We start from the raw sequence: 19,004 nt of genomic DNA on the forward strand, positions 1-19,004 counted from the left end.
CAAGTGGGATACTTGAATCACCTCCATTAATCATATCTATTATGTTATCTTTTCATTGACTTTCTAGGACAATGGCTGGCACATAGTTAGCACTCAATTAACTTTTGTTTGAATAAATATGTGCATATATGACAAAAGATACTTTCAAATATGCATTGTCAAAAGTATATAATGTGATGAGCTATTAGAAGGTATGCCAGTTGTTCAATGGCATGCTCCAATTACATAATTAACTGCTTGGAGAAACCATTATAGCTTTGAAATGAAAATTGTTGTAGGAATCATGATTCATGCCTTTATTCCACACATATTTACTGATTTCCTACTAAGTGCCAGGCACCTTGTCAGACAGAATAAATATCCTTGCCCTCATGGAACTTGCATTCTAGTGGGGAAGACATATTAAACATGTAAACAATAAATAATTTCAGATTGTGAGATAAACTGTGAAAAAAATAAAGCAGGAAAGGTAGTAGAGAGTGATAGAACAGGAGTGTGGAGCTATTTTAGGGAGAATAGCCAAGAAATGATATTTCAAATGCTCAAATGACATTTTAGCAGAAATATGAATAAGATAAAAGATCATGAAACAGACAAAAAGAAAAATGGGAAAACTGTGCCAGCCCCTAAAGACTGATTTTAAATGCCCTTAAGATAGATGGGTCTTTATAAAATCAAGAAACAACAAGATGGTATAAGGATAGACATATAGATCCATGAAACAAAATTGAGAGTCCAGAAATAAACCCTAACATTTATGGTCAGTTGATTTTCAACAAAATGTCCAAGGTAATTCAATGAGGAAAGAACAGTCTTTTCAACAAATGGTGCAGGGACAATTGGATATCCACATGCAAAATAATGATTTTTACCCCTACCTCCCACCACATACAAAAATGAACTCAAACTAATCAGAGACTGAAATGTAAGAGCTAAAGCTACAAAACTCTAAGAAGAAATACAAGAGTAAGTCTATGATCTTCAATTAGGTGATGATTTCTTAGATATGAAACCAAATGTGATAAAAGAGATGAATGACTTTATAAAAATTAAAAACACTGATGCTTCAAAGGAGACTACCAAGAAAGTGAAAAGACAACTCAAGGAATGGGAAAAAATATTTGCAAATCATATATACGAGTAGGGTCTTATATCCAGAATATATAAACAATTCTTAAATTTCAGTAATTGAAAACCCAAATAACCTAATTAAAAAATGGTCAAGGGCACTTGGGTGGCTCAGTCAGTTGAGCATCCGACTCTTGGTTTTGGCTCAGGTCATGATCTCAGGGTTGTGAGATCGAGCCCTGCATCAGGCTCTGTGCTCAGTGCGGAGTCTGCTACAGATTCTCTCTCCCTCTCCCTCTTCCTCCTGCTCTCTCTCTCTCAAGTAAATAAATAAATATTTTTAAAAAATATAAAAAATGGGTAAAGAATTTTAATAGACATTTATCCAAAGAAGACATATGAATGGCTAATAAATGCATGAAAAAGCACTTAACATCATTTTTATCATATGACTAATGTATATTAGTATGTATATTATTTATATATATATATTATATATTTGCCAGTTGTTCAATGGCATGGCATTGCTTATATGAACATGGCATGCCATGTTCCATGGCATATATTTATACATATACACATTTATATAATGTATATTATTTAATATGTATATTAAAATCATTATGACATACTACTTCATAGGATGGCTATAATAAAAAAGGCAAGAAAATAAATAATGGTGAGAATGTGAAGAAATTAGAATACTTCTTCTTTGCTGGTGGAAATGTAGTATGTGGCAGCCACCTTGGGCAAAAGTTTAGAAGCTTCTCAAAATTAAAACATAAGTACCATTTAACCAAGCAATTTCATTCTTAAGTTACTAAGGACAAATGAAAACATATATCCAAACACAGACTTGTACATGAATGTTCATAGCAATGTTATTCATAATGGCCCTAAAGAGAAAAGAATCCAAAGGTACATAAACTGATGGATAAACAGTTTGTGGTATATCCATATAACAGAATGTTATTTGGCAACACAAAGGAATGAATTAGTAATACATTCTACACTTAGCACATTATGCTAATTGAAATTAGTCAGTCACAAAAAAACCTCATATATTGTCTGATCTCATTTATATTAAATACCCAGGATAGGCAAATGTATAGAGACACAAAGTAGGTGAGTGATTACCTAGGGCTGGGGGGAAATGAATGGAGGGGAGTATGGAAAGTGACTGTTAATGGGTACAAAGTTTCTTTTCGGAATAATGAAAATGTTTAAAAATTACATTCTGGTGATGGTTGCACAATTGTATAAATATATAAAACTCACTGAATTGTACACTTTAAACAGGTGAACCTGAAGGAATGTAAACTATATCAATACTGTTACCAACAACAATAACAATAACAACAGCAACAATAAGTTCAGCATGACTAGAGAAAAAATAGGTGAAGGAAGGAGTAGAAAGAGGAGGCAGAGGCCAGATCTGTAGGGATTTTATGCCATAATAAGAATGTATATGATCTCCGAAATTTCAAAGCCACTAGGGCTTTTTAAGCAGAAGAATGACATGATCTGATTTATATGACATGATACATAATATATAATACATTGTATATAATATATAAACTATATTATTATATACAATAATCATTATATATAATATATATAATAATTATATGTTATAATAGATTATTATATAAAATAATTATATAACAATATATAATTATATAATATCTAATAATATAATCAAATGTATACATGTTGATATTCAAGAATAATTAATTTTTTAATTCTTCTATTTCCATACCTTCTTTTGTTGTGATTTAGAGATGCAAGTCCAGCTCAAAGTACTAATTAAATCTTTTGAAAAGACATAGTAAATAAAGACTGATGAATAAAATCCTCTGATATGCCATTTTCTAGATCTTTCAGAAAAAATTAGCCAACTCTGTATATATCTAGGAAATTGAAACTCAAATGCTTTTTGTCCGTAAATAAATTATAAAGGTCATTCATTTCATTTCCTTCATTTTCTACTTAAGGAAACCAAGAAGATCATACATATATTTACTGGAGCACTGAGACAGTCCTTCGGTTCCTACTGCAGTGTTGACTGAATTCTACTATCTGACTGCACAGAACTTAGAAAGTCAATTTGTAGAATTTATGGTGTTAAGTTACACATTATTTGTTTCCAACTGTGGCTTATAATGTCAGAGTTGCAGTATTATTTTGGTTACCGAAGAGTAAAATTCTAGGGGAAAATATTTATAAATAGTAGTAATACTTTAAGTGGAGTTGAATGAGGTATGGGACGTCCCTGAAATCAATTGAGTAAATAACATATATTAAAACCATTTTAATGCCTATTTTCTAACCACCTTTATCAAATTATTGCCTATTAAATTAAAAATCCATAATTTAAGAAAAACAAAATTTTCCAAGTTTTTATCACCAAAGACTCAGAATAATGTTTTCTTCAGTTGGCCTCAACAGATGAAAGCCTCACCCTTGTGAGCCCTTCAGTTAGCTGACCAGAGCATCTAATCTAAAGAAATGTCTGAAATCTTGTCAACTGTTTCATGTGCCCCACATATTATTAAATATGAAAATGATTTCTTCCAAGGTAGATTGGGAAGGTTTTGGAGTTTTGTTTTGATTTGTTTTTTTTTCCCTTGAATATGATGGATGCAGTTCACTTTGTATAACTCACAGAGGCTAATTCTAATGTAATTCAAATGTAATAAATTCTCTGTCAGGAACAAACTTTAGTTCGGATGTGTACTCAGGAACTGGCAGGAGACAACTATGGAGCTCCTGCCATCCTGATCCGTTAGGTTAAGTAGTGGGTGTGTCCTCTTGTCTGGGGCAGACATGGACTTGAAGGTTTAATTTTCCATTGCTTACTCTCTTGGTGTGGGCTTACTCTGGACCTCTGTGTTTGGTTCTAGGGCAGCAGGCTGCAGCATATAATGTGATAGACTCAAGAAACGGGATTCAAATTCCGGCTCAGCTTCTAAATGGTTGTGTGACCACAGGCAAGACAGTTAACTTTTCTGAATCTTACTTTTCTAGTCAATAAGACAGAAACTGCTCTATCTGTACCACATCATTATTAATTGGATCAAATTAGTTAATATATGAAAGGGCTTTGAGATGTATGAAGCACCATGTGGATGTTTTTCCTTCCTATTTCTGCTTTGGTACTGTATGTTCCACATTTATAAATATAGTTTGTCATGGACTACACATTTGCAAAAGAGAAAAACCAAGTTAATGTTAGTTTCTTTTGAAAATATTGAACAAGTTATGAGTCAAATTAGTGATAATAACAATATATTCTGAACAAGTTATGAACAAGTTATGAGTCAAATTAGTGATAATAACAATATATTATTCACCTGGTAAATTTTATCTCAGCATTCCAAACCATTTCAGTCTGAAACCAAGGCAGGAAAAAAAATGGGAAGCTGAGAGGAATTTACTTAAGTCCCTTCCTTAACACAGCCATTGAATGTTTCAGTTTTTACCTCTCAGATTGAAAAGCACCTGATGTTGGAACTGTGGATCAAAACACCTGTCAGCAATGACAAATACCTCCTCTGAAAGAATCATGATGTTTTAAGTTTAATAAGTATGTAAACTTTAGAATTTAGTAATCCTCTCATTAGTCAAACTATACAATTTATGGATTTTGAAAAATAATGTAAAAAAGGCCTCTAAATTTAGAGTGCTCAGAATAACTGCACGCTAAAACTAAACCTACTGTTCAAAGTAGGTGAAACAGAGGGCATTGATCTCAGTGGATTTTTAAATGTGCTGATTCTGGGCAAAAAAACAAACAAAACAAAACATGTCGCTGCTAATAGGCATAACAAAATCCAAGAACTTCACTGGGGCTATGATATTTGTGGGGGGAGGAAATATGAACAATTTTTAACCCTCTAGGTGCCTGTAGTAAAACAAAATTTAAAATTGTATTAACTTTCAAAAATCTCTGGAGAATTAAAAACCTCATGTCATTAACCGATTAAAGGCACCTGTCTGATTTATTTGCCTTAAGTCCAACACAACCTAGATCAAGGTAGGACAGGAAGAAAATGATTTAAAAAAAAAAGCCTGTGATTCTGAGAATGATTAATACCTTATCTCAGCCTCAAGAAGGGTGTTAAGAAGTAGACGCAATGTCTAGAGCAGCTGGGATCCAAATAAAAAAATGGCTCTTAACTGTGTAAAAGAAAAAACTGGAGAATGAAGGCAATGTCTGAGATGTTCAGAAAATAAGGTAGGGTGATGTCTGAACCTCTGAGTAGTCAATAATAAAATGAAATCTTTATAAACCATATTAAAGAGTTAGTGAAGTCAGTAGGAGCTTTGCTTAGTTATTTGAAGAATGAAATAAGAGAAATAATTTTATGGGAGTATTAAGATCTTAATGTCTTACTTTCTAAGCATAATATAATCCAATAGAAAGCTCTATTCAGTTTTCTGGTTCTAAGGAAGAAAAACAGATTCCATAATGAAAAGTAAATCCTAATTTTAGATAGGTCATGAGACCAGGCATTTTTTTTTTTTTTTTTTTTGCTACAGGGTACTTAATCAGTAGTTTTTAGAGCATTTCAGAAATATTTCCCTTCTTACTGCTCTTTATCATTTTCTTCAAGCAAAGCTTTATCTTTGTCCTATTCAACAATCAGAAGATAGGACTTTTCAGAAAGGTTCCCACATATAGTTTACTTTTCACACTGTCAGTTTCACCAGAGGCCTCGGTAAACACACCAAATTCCCTGAAGCTCTGTAACATTCAAAAGCCATGCTATAGCACTCGGTTAGAGTTGAGCGTGAACAGGAAAAGGGGTAGGATAAACCAGAAAAACTTCCAATTCATCAGTTTCTCCTTATGTGAAATGGGCATTTTGCCAGCTATCAGTTTTTATAGGTTGTAGGGTTTAACCACTGAAAGCAATAGTAAAACCCTTACAAAGACTGTTCCACTCCATTCAGCATGGTGAGAGCATTAATTTGTCCCAGACTACATTAGAGGGGAAGGTAAACCATGGATTCACCGGACTTCCCTGAACATTTCCTGAGAATTCATCAGTGATAAAAATCCTTCTCACCTGCTCTGGATAGCCATCCATACTCCTTTGCCCTTTAGTTTGAATTAAGCACCGTCCAGGCTGAGGTCCCCGGGTGGCCTGTGAAGAGGGGATCTGAATAGGCAATGGTGACTGAAATTGCTGGATGGTCACTTTGTTTATATTCCCCTCATATCCCTGCTGTTCCCGGCTCCGATGCTGAAGGCTTTGGGACCCCATCAGAGTCTGGATGTGGCTGCCTGCCTGTGGAGAAGACAAGTTGTCAGACGACGATTCGTGGTGTTGAAAGGATGTGATTAAAGTAGAACACACATGGGGCACCTGGGTGGCTCAGTTGGTTAAGCGACTGCCTTTGGCTCAGGTCATGATCCTGGAGTCCCAGGATCGAGTCCCACATCGGGCTCCCTGCTCAGCGGGGAGTCTGCTTCTCCCTCTGACCCTCCCCCCTCTCTTGTGCTCTCTCTCTCTCTCTCTCAAATAAATAAATAAAATCTTTAAAAAAAATAAAGTAGAACACACACATACAGAATACCTCTCTGGTAAAGTGGCATCACTTGGGCTCTCAGCCACTGCTGGAAAGGAAAATGAAAAAACAGCAAGGGTCTGCCTACTGTGGTTTGTGAAAATGTTAATATTGGAGCAAGGTCGCATTATATACATTTGTAGTCATCTGGTGTCTTGCCAGAGATTATTTTATCCCCCATTTTAAGGGAGCAAAATTCTCTCTGAAATCTCAAGCACAAAAAGAAGTCACAGATTAAAAATAAAGTGGAGTTCTATCTGGCATTTTATTTTACTAACAGCAGGGAGAGAGATATAGTATAGGAAACATCAGGGGGAGAATGGTAGAGCCTGCTTCCTGATTCTGAAGCAAAAGAATCGAAGGGTGTATTTTCCTTTATGTCACAGGTGCACAGTGAGCTTGTTCAGGTGAGGTTAATCAATATTTATTCATGTTCTGCATTATTAAATCAAGAGTATGGTTTTTGGAATCTTTAAGTCACATTGAAAATGAACCATGTGATAAATTCCTGTGAGTATCTGTAGCTCATGGAGGCACTAGATGTCGGAAAGGTCTTCAAAGTGAGCTCTGTATGTAGATCATCCCATGGTGAGCTTTCAGAGACATTCATTAGTATCTCATTTAAAGAAATAATGACAATTTCTCAGTCCTTAAGGGTGACTGTTGGAGGAAGAGGACATGCTCACTTTGGTCTCTCATCTTCAAATGCTATGGTGCACACCATAGGCATATGGTTCCTTGTTCATTCTGATTTTCTCACCTTTGTTTTAGCATCAGTTTCTTGAGTCATCCTACTTGGTATCTTTTCCACCAAGCAAGCAGTCCTGTTTCTGGGCTGGTCACCCAGAACATGCCTTTTATAATTATGTATGGCTTAACATGGAGGTCTCACATGGGAAGTGAATGCTTATCATTAATACTTTTAAACATATGTTTTACTGCTGTGCTTGGTACTTCACCTATTACTATGGAGGCCTCTGAGGGGTTACTTCCTGCATTCATTTTCTTTCTTATTGGTCTTTTAAGGGTAGATGATTTGGAATTCAAAGCTGAATTTCACTTTAGAATTCATTAGCTAGGAAAGCCTGTGAATTTTGCTGTTTGTAACAGATTTGTCATTCATTAGCTAGGGAGGTCTAACTAATAAAAATTTTTTATTAAAAATTCAGGAAGAATAAAGGAAAAATTATTAAACACGTATTCAAGGAACAGATTAATTTGAATTTTTAAAAGTTCTTTTAAAAGAGCAACATTAAGAAACATAAGGAAATGACAGTGATCGTGGAAAATCATTTGGAGAAGATGGGAGTCATATTGCTTGGTTCCAAACAAGAGGTGATTTCAGTGAAGAAAATATTCAAAATTATTATTTGGCAATGCGTATGGCAAAGTAAACAACCATTTGATTATATTTTTAGATGCCCAACTGGTTGTTTTGTTATCATGTACAATGTTTACATTCAGAAACAGTAAGGATATTTCAGGCATGAGAAATTGGAGGAAAATATGCAAAAAAAGAGAGTTGTACTATACCAGCACAATGTGAAAATAATTATCAATTCAACACTATCCAATGCAACTAACCGGCAATGGCAAAGCTATAACATCATAAACACAACTAAGAACCTTCATAAAGGGCAAGTGTATGTTTCTATATTGTATCTATGCCCTTCTCAGAGATAAATGAAAGGAGATGTTACAAATTTGAGAGCTGTTCTAGATGACTGAACACCCTCCTGGTCAAGTTGTTCCCCTTAGTGTGATTCTCTCCTACCTCCCTGGAATTTCATGTTCTCTTGTTTGGTAGGAGAGGAAAACCATGATAAGCCGTATGACATTTTGAGCTGCTATACTCTGAATGAACTCACTGGCATGCTAAGTTACATAGTTGGAGACAATGACTTCCTGGAGTTTGAAATGCTGATGATGTCGGCTGACGAAAGCTGACTAGCCTGGTTATGGAACAATAAGTTGATTTTACATTTAAATCTGCTTGTCACCTCCACTGGCATAATACTTATGGGTCTTCAGTCAGTGCTTGAGCCAGTGGACAAGAGGAAGACCAGCAGTTTAATTGAAAGTGATCATGTAGACAAGCAAAGAATTGTTAACACCCAGAAAAACTTAGAGGGATCCAGAACATGGATGCATAATCTACATGAGAAAATTAATAAGGACCACTTAACAATCTCTTCATTGATTAGAATATTCTGGTAATGGTCTATCCAAGGGTGAAAAACTGTTTGCATATTATATAACGATTATAGCCTGTAGACTTATTTTTCTGGTTTAGTTTTCCCTTCTGATGGGACAATTGGAGCCCAGAATTATGCTTTGATTTGGAACTCCTTGAAGGCAAGCACCATATCCTACTTACCATCTTCAATGACTGAAGCAGTAACTGGCATTTAATAAATAACGGCTACTATTGAAACACTAGGTGCCAAACAATGTGCTAAAACTTATCTTACACATATTACCTCTTTAGTCCTTACAACAGCATTAGAGGTTAACTATTATGAATTATTATTATCCAATTTTACTAATGAGGAAACTAAGGCTTGGAGAAGTAAAGCAGCTTCCCCAAGTAGTTTTCCCTACTGGCAAACTGACAGGATCAGGATTTGAGACAAGGCTGTCTGACTATGAAAGCTCATGCTCTTTTTTCCCCCTGCCCATTTTTTTTTATTATGTTCAGTTAGCCAACATATAGTAGTACACCATTAGTTTTGAAAGATCAGGCTCTTAAACACAAAATTATACTGCAATCCCCTAACCCCCAAATCGACTCTCTCCCCCAATAGTTGAACTGTGAATTGAAAAGGAACCATGAAAAGGAAGAAAAGGACCCGACTGCAGGATATCTTAAATTTCTTTAGCAGCTCTTTAATTTTCCAAAAGGTCATTCCTACTTATTGAACTAGGTCTGTTATCTATTTTAGATCCTATGGTTGTGACTTAGAGCATTATAGTTAAGCAAATAAGTGTATTTAGTAATCTTCCCACAATTATGAAGTGACGAGGCTCATGTTCTCAGATAGTTTGGTAAAACATCAAGTAGGCATGGAAGGATGTGCTATAAAATGATTCTCCTTGCATCAGTACTCTTATTTCACTCTCTATTGGGACTACAGGCTGCACTGAATGGGGATGGGGAGCGACAGCTGTAGAAAGCCAAGAATTAACACTAAATTTTGTGTGGAGTTAAGCAAACATAAATGACACAAGACATCTAAAGGAACAATTATGGTGTTGGAGGGACTGTAAAGAGGAAGTTTTTTTTGACTGACACAAAGGCTTAAGAAAGGTAATGAGGATGCTCATGATAAAGTACAAAGGGCTAATGAAAATGTAGAAAATGTCAGAGGCTGGATTTGTTCAAGCAGAGGGTTAGCTTTGAGAACACTGACTCATACTGAAGGGGAATTTGAACATAAAGGTTTCTGTAAAGACTGTGCTACACATTTTGAATGATAAAAAGAAAGAGAGAAGATCTGACATTTGTTTTGAACTTTCAAGGGGAGGTTGGACAAAATAACACATATTTGAGGAGAATAGTGATGAAATATAGTGTTTTCAAGTTGACCCAAAACCATACTGTCAAAATTTACAGAGAAAAACTCCAATATCCATAGGACCCAAGAAAACATCAATGTCAATACCACAGAAAAGAAATATTGATTGATACCAAAGGGCAGTGTTCGTGCAAAAGTCAGCCCACAGCTAATCAGGCTTATTATGTAGAAATTTAAAGTGTTTCGGAAGTTCTGTATGATATAAAAGAAATGACTTTCTCACTAAAACAATGCTTTGGTTCACAATATTCTCTTAGAAAAACTGTTTGAGAAGTATATTATGTAATTTGGTCATCTGTTTTACTAGCCATCTTGGCTCTTGAACCACTTGAGGTTGCTTCCAAAAATCAAACACAGCTTTAAAGGATGACAGTTTATGCCACTGAGAATATTCAAAGGGACACAATTAATTCTCTCACATTAAGTCCAGTAGAGTTCAAAAAATGTTTGGGAGCAGTGTCAACAACACAAAATCATCTACAAAGGATAACTCAGGAACTGATTTCAAGGAACCACTGATACTCATTTAAATGAGTCCATTTCAGTAATTTTGTAAAGCAACAACAATAACAACAAAACAGTCCTATTACTTTCTCTTTCTACCATGTGTTCTATAGTGACTTTTTTTTAGTAAGCGGGTTAAGTTTTAAAAATCTAGGCAGTTAGACTTCTGATTCCAGGTAGATGGAATAGACATACTATGCCCTGCTCCCTCCAAGAACAACTAAAACCTTGGACATTTTATGCAAACAAATATAAGGAAACTCTGGAAAGAAGAAAGAAGAAAGTAGATCAACTCAGATATGGAGACCAAGTATCAACATGGCAGTGAATCTCTTGGGTTTTATTTTTGTGTCATATATGCCAGACTTGGACCTGAGGAAGTGGGCTACCCCAAGATACCAACAGATGCAGAAGAAGAAAGCCCCAACAGAAGCTTTCTCTCTCTAGCCATAGGACCAGAAAAGGGGCAGCCTAGAAAGACAGAAGACTTTTAGACAATAACAATTCTTCTATAACCAAACACCATGGGAAAAACTGTGGCCCCACCCTGGCAATGCCAGTGACAACCAAGTGTGGAGCCTAGACTTCTACCCCTATAAAGATGTAACAAAGCACACCAACACTCCTGCCTGGGTGGTGTCCAAGAAGGCCAAGTAAGCTGCCAGTGCATTCATTCCTATCTGCCTGTAGCAAGTCTTCCCCCACCCTAAGGATGCCAATAGAGACCACACAAGGAGCCTGGGCTTTCATTCCCACCCAGTAGTAATGAGGCAGCCCTCTACTTTAGCAACAGTATGATTAGAAAAGGCCCTGTAGAGAGTCAGGACCTTCTCTATCACCCAATGAGGTTACCCTCACTGTATCAGTGGAGACCATCTGGGGAGATGGAAATTCCGTCCTCACCTAGCAAAAACAAGAAGACTTTGCCTCAAGTGTCAATGGAGACTGAATGGGAAAATTGGACTTCTCCCTACCTAGCCAGAATGAGGCAGTGCCCCATCTCCTCCAGTTGGAGTGGTGTCAGAGGAAGCCAGCTAGAACAGAAGGTTTAAGTACAATCCAGATTTTATAACATTATATGAAAATGTCCAGGTTTCAATCATACCAAGAACCAGGAAAATGTCAAACTGAATGGAAAAAGATAATCAGGAAATACCAACATTGAGAAGACAGAGATGTTAGCATTAGCTGACAAAGATTTTAAAGTAGCCATTAAAAAAATATTCAGTGAACAATTATGCATATGCTTAAAACAAATGAAAAAAAAATATAAACCCAGCAAAAAAATATAAAGTCTCAACAAAGAAACAGAAGATATTAAGAGGAAACAAATGGCAATTTCAGAGCTGGAAAATACAGTAACTGAAAAACCCAGTAGAAGGGCTTAACAACAGAATGTAGAGAGCAAAGGACACATGTGTAAACTAGAAAATAGGGCAATAGAAATTATCCGGTCTGAATAACAGAGAGAAAACACATTGGAAAAAACAAACAAACAAACAAACAAACCAGAGTATTAGGGACATATGAGACCATACAAAACTTCTAACAATCATATTATTGAAAGGAGAGGAAAAAGAGAATGGGGCTAAAAATTAAATGAAGAAATAATTGCTGAAAAATTCTGAAATTTGTCAGAAGACAAAAACCTACAGATTTAAGAAGCAGAGAGAATAATACTACACAGATTAAACCCAAAGAAAGCCATGCATAGACAGATTATAATTAAACTTCTGAAAACTAAAGACAAAGAAAAATGTCTTAAAGGCAACCTTAGAAAAATGACATCTTACCAGAGAAGAACAATTCAAATAACAGTGGATGTCTCATCAAAAACCATGGAGAAAGGAAAGAAGTGGTACAATATTTCAAGTGCTGAAGGAAAAGAACAGTCAAAGTAAAATTCTATACCAATGAGAATGTTCATCAGCAGTGAAAGGGAAATAGAGACATTCTTAGATGAAGACAAATGAAGAAAATTTGTCACCACCAGACCTATCCTAAAATAATGGCTAAAGGAAGTTCTCTAAATAATGGAAATAATAAAAGAAGAAACCTTAGAACTTTAGGAAGGAAGAAAGAACATGGCAAACAAATATATGGGTAAGTATAATGCACTTTCTTTCTCTTCCTGAATTTTCAAAGTTATGTGTGATGATTAAAGTAAAACTATGGCACCATCTAAATGTAAATGTATGTAGAGGAAATATATGTAGAGGTTCTAAATGTAGGTAGAGGAAATGTTTGAGACAATTATAAATAGAGGAGGATGAAGTGATATAGAGATAAATTTTCTACGTTTCACTTAAACCGTTAAGTGATGAAACTAGCAGACTCTTGTAATTTATGTATATACAATGTAATAGCAGGAGCAACAATTTAAAAAGCTACACAAAAAGATTTATTAGAAACACTATACATAAATAAAAATGAAATTCTAAAAAAATAACACACAGGAAGCAGGTAAGAAAGAAGACAAAAGAGAGAAGCAAAAAAAAAAAAAAAAGGAGGGAGAGAGAGAACAAACAGAAAAAAACAAAAAATTACATTAAAACTTAAACTTTGATGTGTCAGTTCTTAAATTAAATGTGAGAAGACTAAGTGCACAAATTAAAAGACAGCTCTTGGCCGAGGGGATTAAATAATATTACTCAATTATATGCAGACTATAGAAAGTATATGCAGACATTACTTCAAATATAACAATATAGGCAGATAAAAAGTAAAGGGATTAAAAACATATATCATGCAAATATTAATTAGAGGAAAAGAGAAGTGGCTGTATTAATTTAGATAAAGTTTATTTCAGAGCAGAGAAAATATACTAAAGATAGAGAGGGATCTTATGTTATGAAAAAAGAGTCAGTCTACTGAGAGGACATAGCAATCTTAAATGTGTACACAACAAACAACAGAGCTGCAAATATGTAGAGCAAAATTGATAGAACTTACAGAGAAATAAACAAATCCACAATTACAGTTGGAGATTTCAACACTCTTCTCTCAACATTTGATAGAACTACACTAAAAATCAGCAAGAATATAGAAGAACTCAACGATGCCATCAACTGATCAGATCTAATTGTCATTTATAGAACATTCCAACTGACGGCAGCAGAATACACAGTATCTTCACGTTCCCACAGAATATTTACTAAGAATATATCCTGGACCAGAGAACAAATCTCAATGAATTTAAAAGAATTGAAATAACACAGAAGGTATTCTCCAACCACAATAGGATCAAACTAAAAGTCAATGACAGAAAAATAAAATGATTTGAATACTTGGAAACTAAACAATGCAGTTCTAAATAATCCATGGGTCAAAGAGGTCTCAAGAGAAATAAAACAATACATTGAACTGAATGTAAATGAAAATAGAGCACATAAAAATTTGTGGAACACAGTTAAAGCAGTGCCGAGAGGGAAATTTATCACCCTAAATGCATGTATTAGAAAAGAAGAAGCCTCAAATCAGTAATTAAGATCCTGCATCAAGAGCCTAGGGAAAGAAAAGCTAAATAAACCCAAAGCAAGCAGAAGGAAGGATATAATAAAAAGAGCAGAAATTAATGAAATGGAAAGTGAATAACAGATAAAATAGATGAGAAAAAAGAGCTGGTGCTTTGAAAAAAAAAATCAATAAAATTGACATGCTTCCAGCAAGACTGAAAAAGAAAAAAAAGAAAGAATATACAAATTACCAAAATTAGGAATTAAGAAGGGAATTTGATTACAGATCCTGTAAACACATAATACTACAAATAACTCTATACTCATATATTTGAAAATTCATTTGAAATGGGCCACTTTCTTGAAAAACCCAAACTACCATAATTCATCCAAAAAGAAATAATTTCAACAGCCCTGTAACTATCAAGAATGTAATGTATAGGGCGCCTGGGTGGCTCAGTTGTTAAGTGTCTGCCTTCGGCTCAGGTCATGATCCCAGGGTATTGGGGTGGAGTCCCATATCTGGCTCTCTGCTTGGCAGGAAGCCTGTTTCTCCCTCTCCCGAACTCCCCCTGCTTGTGTTCCCTCTCTCGCTCTCTCTCTCTCTCTCTGTCAAATAAATAAATAAAACCTTTAAAAAAAAAGAATGTAATGTATAATTTAAAAACTTCCAGGAAAGAAATCTCCAGGCCCAGATGGTTACACTGGAGAATTCTACCAAACATTTTTTTTTTATTATTATTGTGTTATGTTAATCACCATACGTTACATCATTAGTTTTTTTTTTTTAAAGATTTTATTTATTTATTTGTGAGAGAGAGAATGAGAGATAGACAGCACGAGAGGGAAGAGGGTCGGAGGGAGAAGCAGACTCCCTGCTGAGCAGGGAGCCCGATGTGGGACTCGATCCTGGGACTCCAGGATCATGACCTGAGCCGAAGGCAGTCGCTTAACCAACTGAGCCACCCAGGCGCCCCTACATCATTAGTTTTTGATATAGTGTTCCATGATTCATTGTTTGTGTATAACACCCAGTGCTCCATGCAGTACGTGCCCTCTTTAATACCCATCACCAGGCTAACCCATCACCTACATCCCCCCACCCCCCTCCCCTCTAGAACCCTCAGTTTGTTTCTCAGAGTCCATAGTCTTTCATGGCTCATCTCCACCTCCGATTCCCCCCCCTTCATTCTTTCCCTCCTGCTATCTTCTTCTTTTTTTAAAAAAAAAAACATATAATGTATTATTTGTTTCAGAGGTACAGGTCTGTGATTCAACAGTCTTACACAATTCACAGTGCTCACCATAGCACATACCCTCCCCAATGTCCACCAAACATTTAAATGAGAATTAACGCCAGGGCCGCTGGGTGGCACAGGTGGCTAAGCTTCAGGATCTGCTCAGTGGGGAGTCTGCTTGAGATTCTCTCTCCCCCTCTCCCTCTGCCCCTCCCGCTTGTGCTCTCTCTTGCAAATAAATAAATAAATCTTAAAAAAAAAGAATTAATACCAATTCTACACGCTCTTTTCCAGAAAATAGAAGAAGGGACACTTCCCAATGTATTTTATGAAACTAGTGTTGCCCCAATAACAAAACCAGACAAGGACAGTACAAAAAAGAGAGAGAGAGAGAGGGAGAGGAAAAAAGAAGAAAACTACAGACAAACAAGGATAAATGCAAAAATCCTTAACAAAATACTGGCAAACAGAATTTAGTGGTATAAAAAAAGAATCATATACCATGACCAAGTGGGGCTTCTTCCAGTTGTTCAAAGCTTGTTCTATATTTCAAAATCAGCCAATGCAATGCACCATATTAATGGGCTACAGAAGTAAAATCATGTGATGCTATCATTGGAAGCAGAATAAATTTGACAAAATTCAGCACCCATCTATAATAAAACCCCCTAGAGATAGAGGAATGGAGGGGAACTTCCTCAACTTGATAAAGAACATTTACAAACAATGTACAGCTAACATTATACTTAATGTTGCAAAACTGAATACTTCTGCCCTAAGATGAAGGACAGGCACAGATGTCCACACTCACAACTCTTTTTCAACATAGTGTTGGAGGTTCTAGTCAACAGGTTAAGGCAAGAAAAGGAAATAAAAGACATACATATTGAAGAGGAAGAAATTGTTCTGACTTGCAGATGACATGATTGTCTACATTTGAAAATCAGAAGAAGCAACAAAAATAAATTCCTAGAACGAACAAGTAAATTGAGCAAGTTTGCAGGATTCAAGAACAAAATGTATTTATGTATGTTAGCAACAAATATGTGCACATCAAAATTTCAAGCAACACTATGTACAATCACTCAAAAATAGTTAAGTACTTAGGTGTAAATCAAATGAAACCTGCACAGGACTTCTATGTTGAAAATTACACAATGCTGATGAAAGATATCAAAGAAGATTTAAATAAATGAAGACATACTGACAGATTGGAAGACAACATAGTAAAGATGTCATTCTCTCCAAATTGATATACAGGTTTAACAAATTCTGGTGAAAATCCCAGCAAGATTTTTTTTATGGATGTGGATAAGATTATTCTAAAATTTACATTGAAAAGAAATGAAACTAGAATAACTATAATGATTCTGGGAAAGAAGAAGAAAATTGGAAGAATAAGGCTATCTGATTTCAAGACTATTATAGTTACAGTAACCAGGACTGTGTGGTACTGGCAGAGGGACAGACAGATTGATAAATGGAACAGTTCAGAGAACCCATAAATAGACTCACAAAAATCTGCCCAAATGATTTTTGGCAAAGGTGCAAAGGCAATTCACTAGAGGAAAGGTAGCCTTTTCAACAAATGGTGCTGGCTCAAGTGGACATCCATAGGCAAAATTAATGAAACTTGACCTACATTTCACACTGGATATATATAAAAATTAGCTCAAAATAGATCAGACTTAAATGTAAAACACTGAGAATGAAACACAAACCAGAGTTTGAGAAAAGATTGGCCAATCACATAACTGACAAGAATAGTTCAAGAATAAAGAACTCTCAAAAGAGAGAAGTAAGAAACTAAACAATCCATTTGGAATGACGTCAAAAGATATGAAGAAACATTTCACCAGACAATACAGATGGCAGCAAATAAGCACATGAAAAGACATTCAATATCATTAGCTATTAGAAAACTTAAAATTAATACCACAGTGAGCTCTTACTATGCATGTATCAGACAGCCTAAATAAAACACTGTGACAGCGTGTAAGACTGATGAATCACAGACCTGTACTCCTGAAACAAATAATACATTATATGTTAATAAAAAAAATAAAAACCCAAAAACATAGTGACAGCAACAAATGCTGACAATGAGGAGGAGAGACTGGCTCGCTCAGATGCTGCTGCTGGAAACAGAAAATGGTAGAGCCATTCTGGAAACATATTTGGCAGTCTCTTAAAAAATGAAATATGCAAGAACCATATGATTCAGCAGTTACATTCCTGGACATTTATCCTAGAGATGTAAGACTTACATTCATACAAAAACCTGTCCATGAAGGTTTAGAACAATTTTCCTCATAACAGCCCCAAACTGGAAACCACGCAGGTTTCCTTCAGTGGGCGAATGGTTAAACAAACGGATGCATCCTTACCATAATACACTAATCAGCAATAAAAGGAAGAAACTCTTAACACACACACACACAATGATGTGAATGAATCTTCAGGGAATTATGCTGAGTAAAAAAGCTAATCCCCAAAGATTACATACTGTAGGATTCCATTTGTATGACATTCTTAAAGACAAAACTATAGAAATGGAGGGTTGTAGAAATGCCAGGAGTTAATTTAAAAAGTAATATAGGCAGTACAGATAACAATCTTTGGAGTCAGACTATTCTGGGTTTTATTTCTTGCTCTATCACTTTTTAGTTATGCAATCTTATGCAAGTTACCTAAGCCCCTCTGCTCATCAAATGAAAACTGTAGATAATGACAAGTGCTTCACAGAATATTGTGAGGATTAAGAAGATAATGTAACAAATTGAGCATATTGTTTGCTACATAGTAAGTACTCAATAATTGCATTGAGAATAAAAAGTTCTCTGCTAAGTAAAGGTCTGATTGTTCTTTGGACATAGCAATAAATAAATAATCACGCAAAAGAACTGTTTTTTAAACCTGTTGCAATTAATTAATGACAATTTACATTAGAAACTGCTCCTGAAAGTTAGCCAATCAGCAACAGCCTCATTCAAATAACTGTGTTTCGCCAGTTCAAGGTCAATGAACCCCTAAATAGTCCAACTTTTGAAAATCCACCAATCCTTGAACTCTATGCTTCCTTGGACTCCAGTTTACTCAGAGATTTTGCCTTACAAGTTATTTGCTAGCAAGCAGTAAGTTATGCATTTTGTTTTAGATATTGAAAAATGGCCTCTTTTACGGAGGGGTACAGCATATACAAATTAAAAAAAAAACAATTCTGCCATAAGTACAGATGATACTACTCACTCTTCACTAATATGGCTAGTATTTTAAGTTGAGGTGATTCACCTTCATTTTTTTTTTCCCTCAGACACCTCTGCCCCCATTATTTATAGGATTTCAAGAAACTGTCTGGGTGAAGAGTACAGCCCGTGTTCATTTATAAGTAATTCAGAAGGGATACTAACTAACTCATGACCTTGGCCTCATTAACAGCCTACTGTTAGGAACAACGCTAAGTGAAAATTTAGCTTGCCATAATTAACAGATTTTTATCCAAAATAATAAATATCATAATGGCTACCAATAATTAAACATTTACATGACAAGCACTGTGATAAATATTTTACATCACGATCTTAAGTTTT

At 35.4% G+C, this 19,004-nt stretch overlaps 1 protein-coding gene across 6 annotated transcripts in view; it reads right to left on the minus strand.

Moving 5' to 3' along the window:
- The window catches only part of LRRC7 (leucine rich repeat containing 7), a 933,028-nt gene that overhangs the window by 39,601 nt on the left and 874,423 nt on the right, over nucleotides 1-19,004 (minus strand). For all 6 annotated transcript variants that reach the window (XM_073896539.1, XM_073896538.1, XM_073896541.1 and 3 more), the window contains one exon: nucleotides 6,141-6,362. In XM_073896539.1, the coding sequence (XP_073752640.1) occupies nucleotides 6,141-6,362 (222 nt within the window). The remainder of the gene's footprint in view (nucleotides 1-6,140; nucleotides 6,363-19,004) is intronic.

Source organism: Callorhinus ursinus, unplaced genomic scaffold (assembly GCF_003265705.2).
Source record: "Callorhinus ursinus isolate GAN/ISIS: 27379988/994484 unplaced genomic scaffold, GSC_fseal_2.0 scaffold9, whole genome shotgun sequence".
NCBI classification, from domain to species: Eukaryota; Metazoa; Chordata; class Mammalia; order Carnivora; family Otariidae; genus Callorhinus; species Callorhinus ursinus.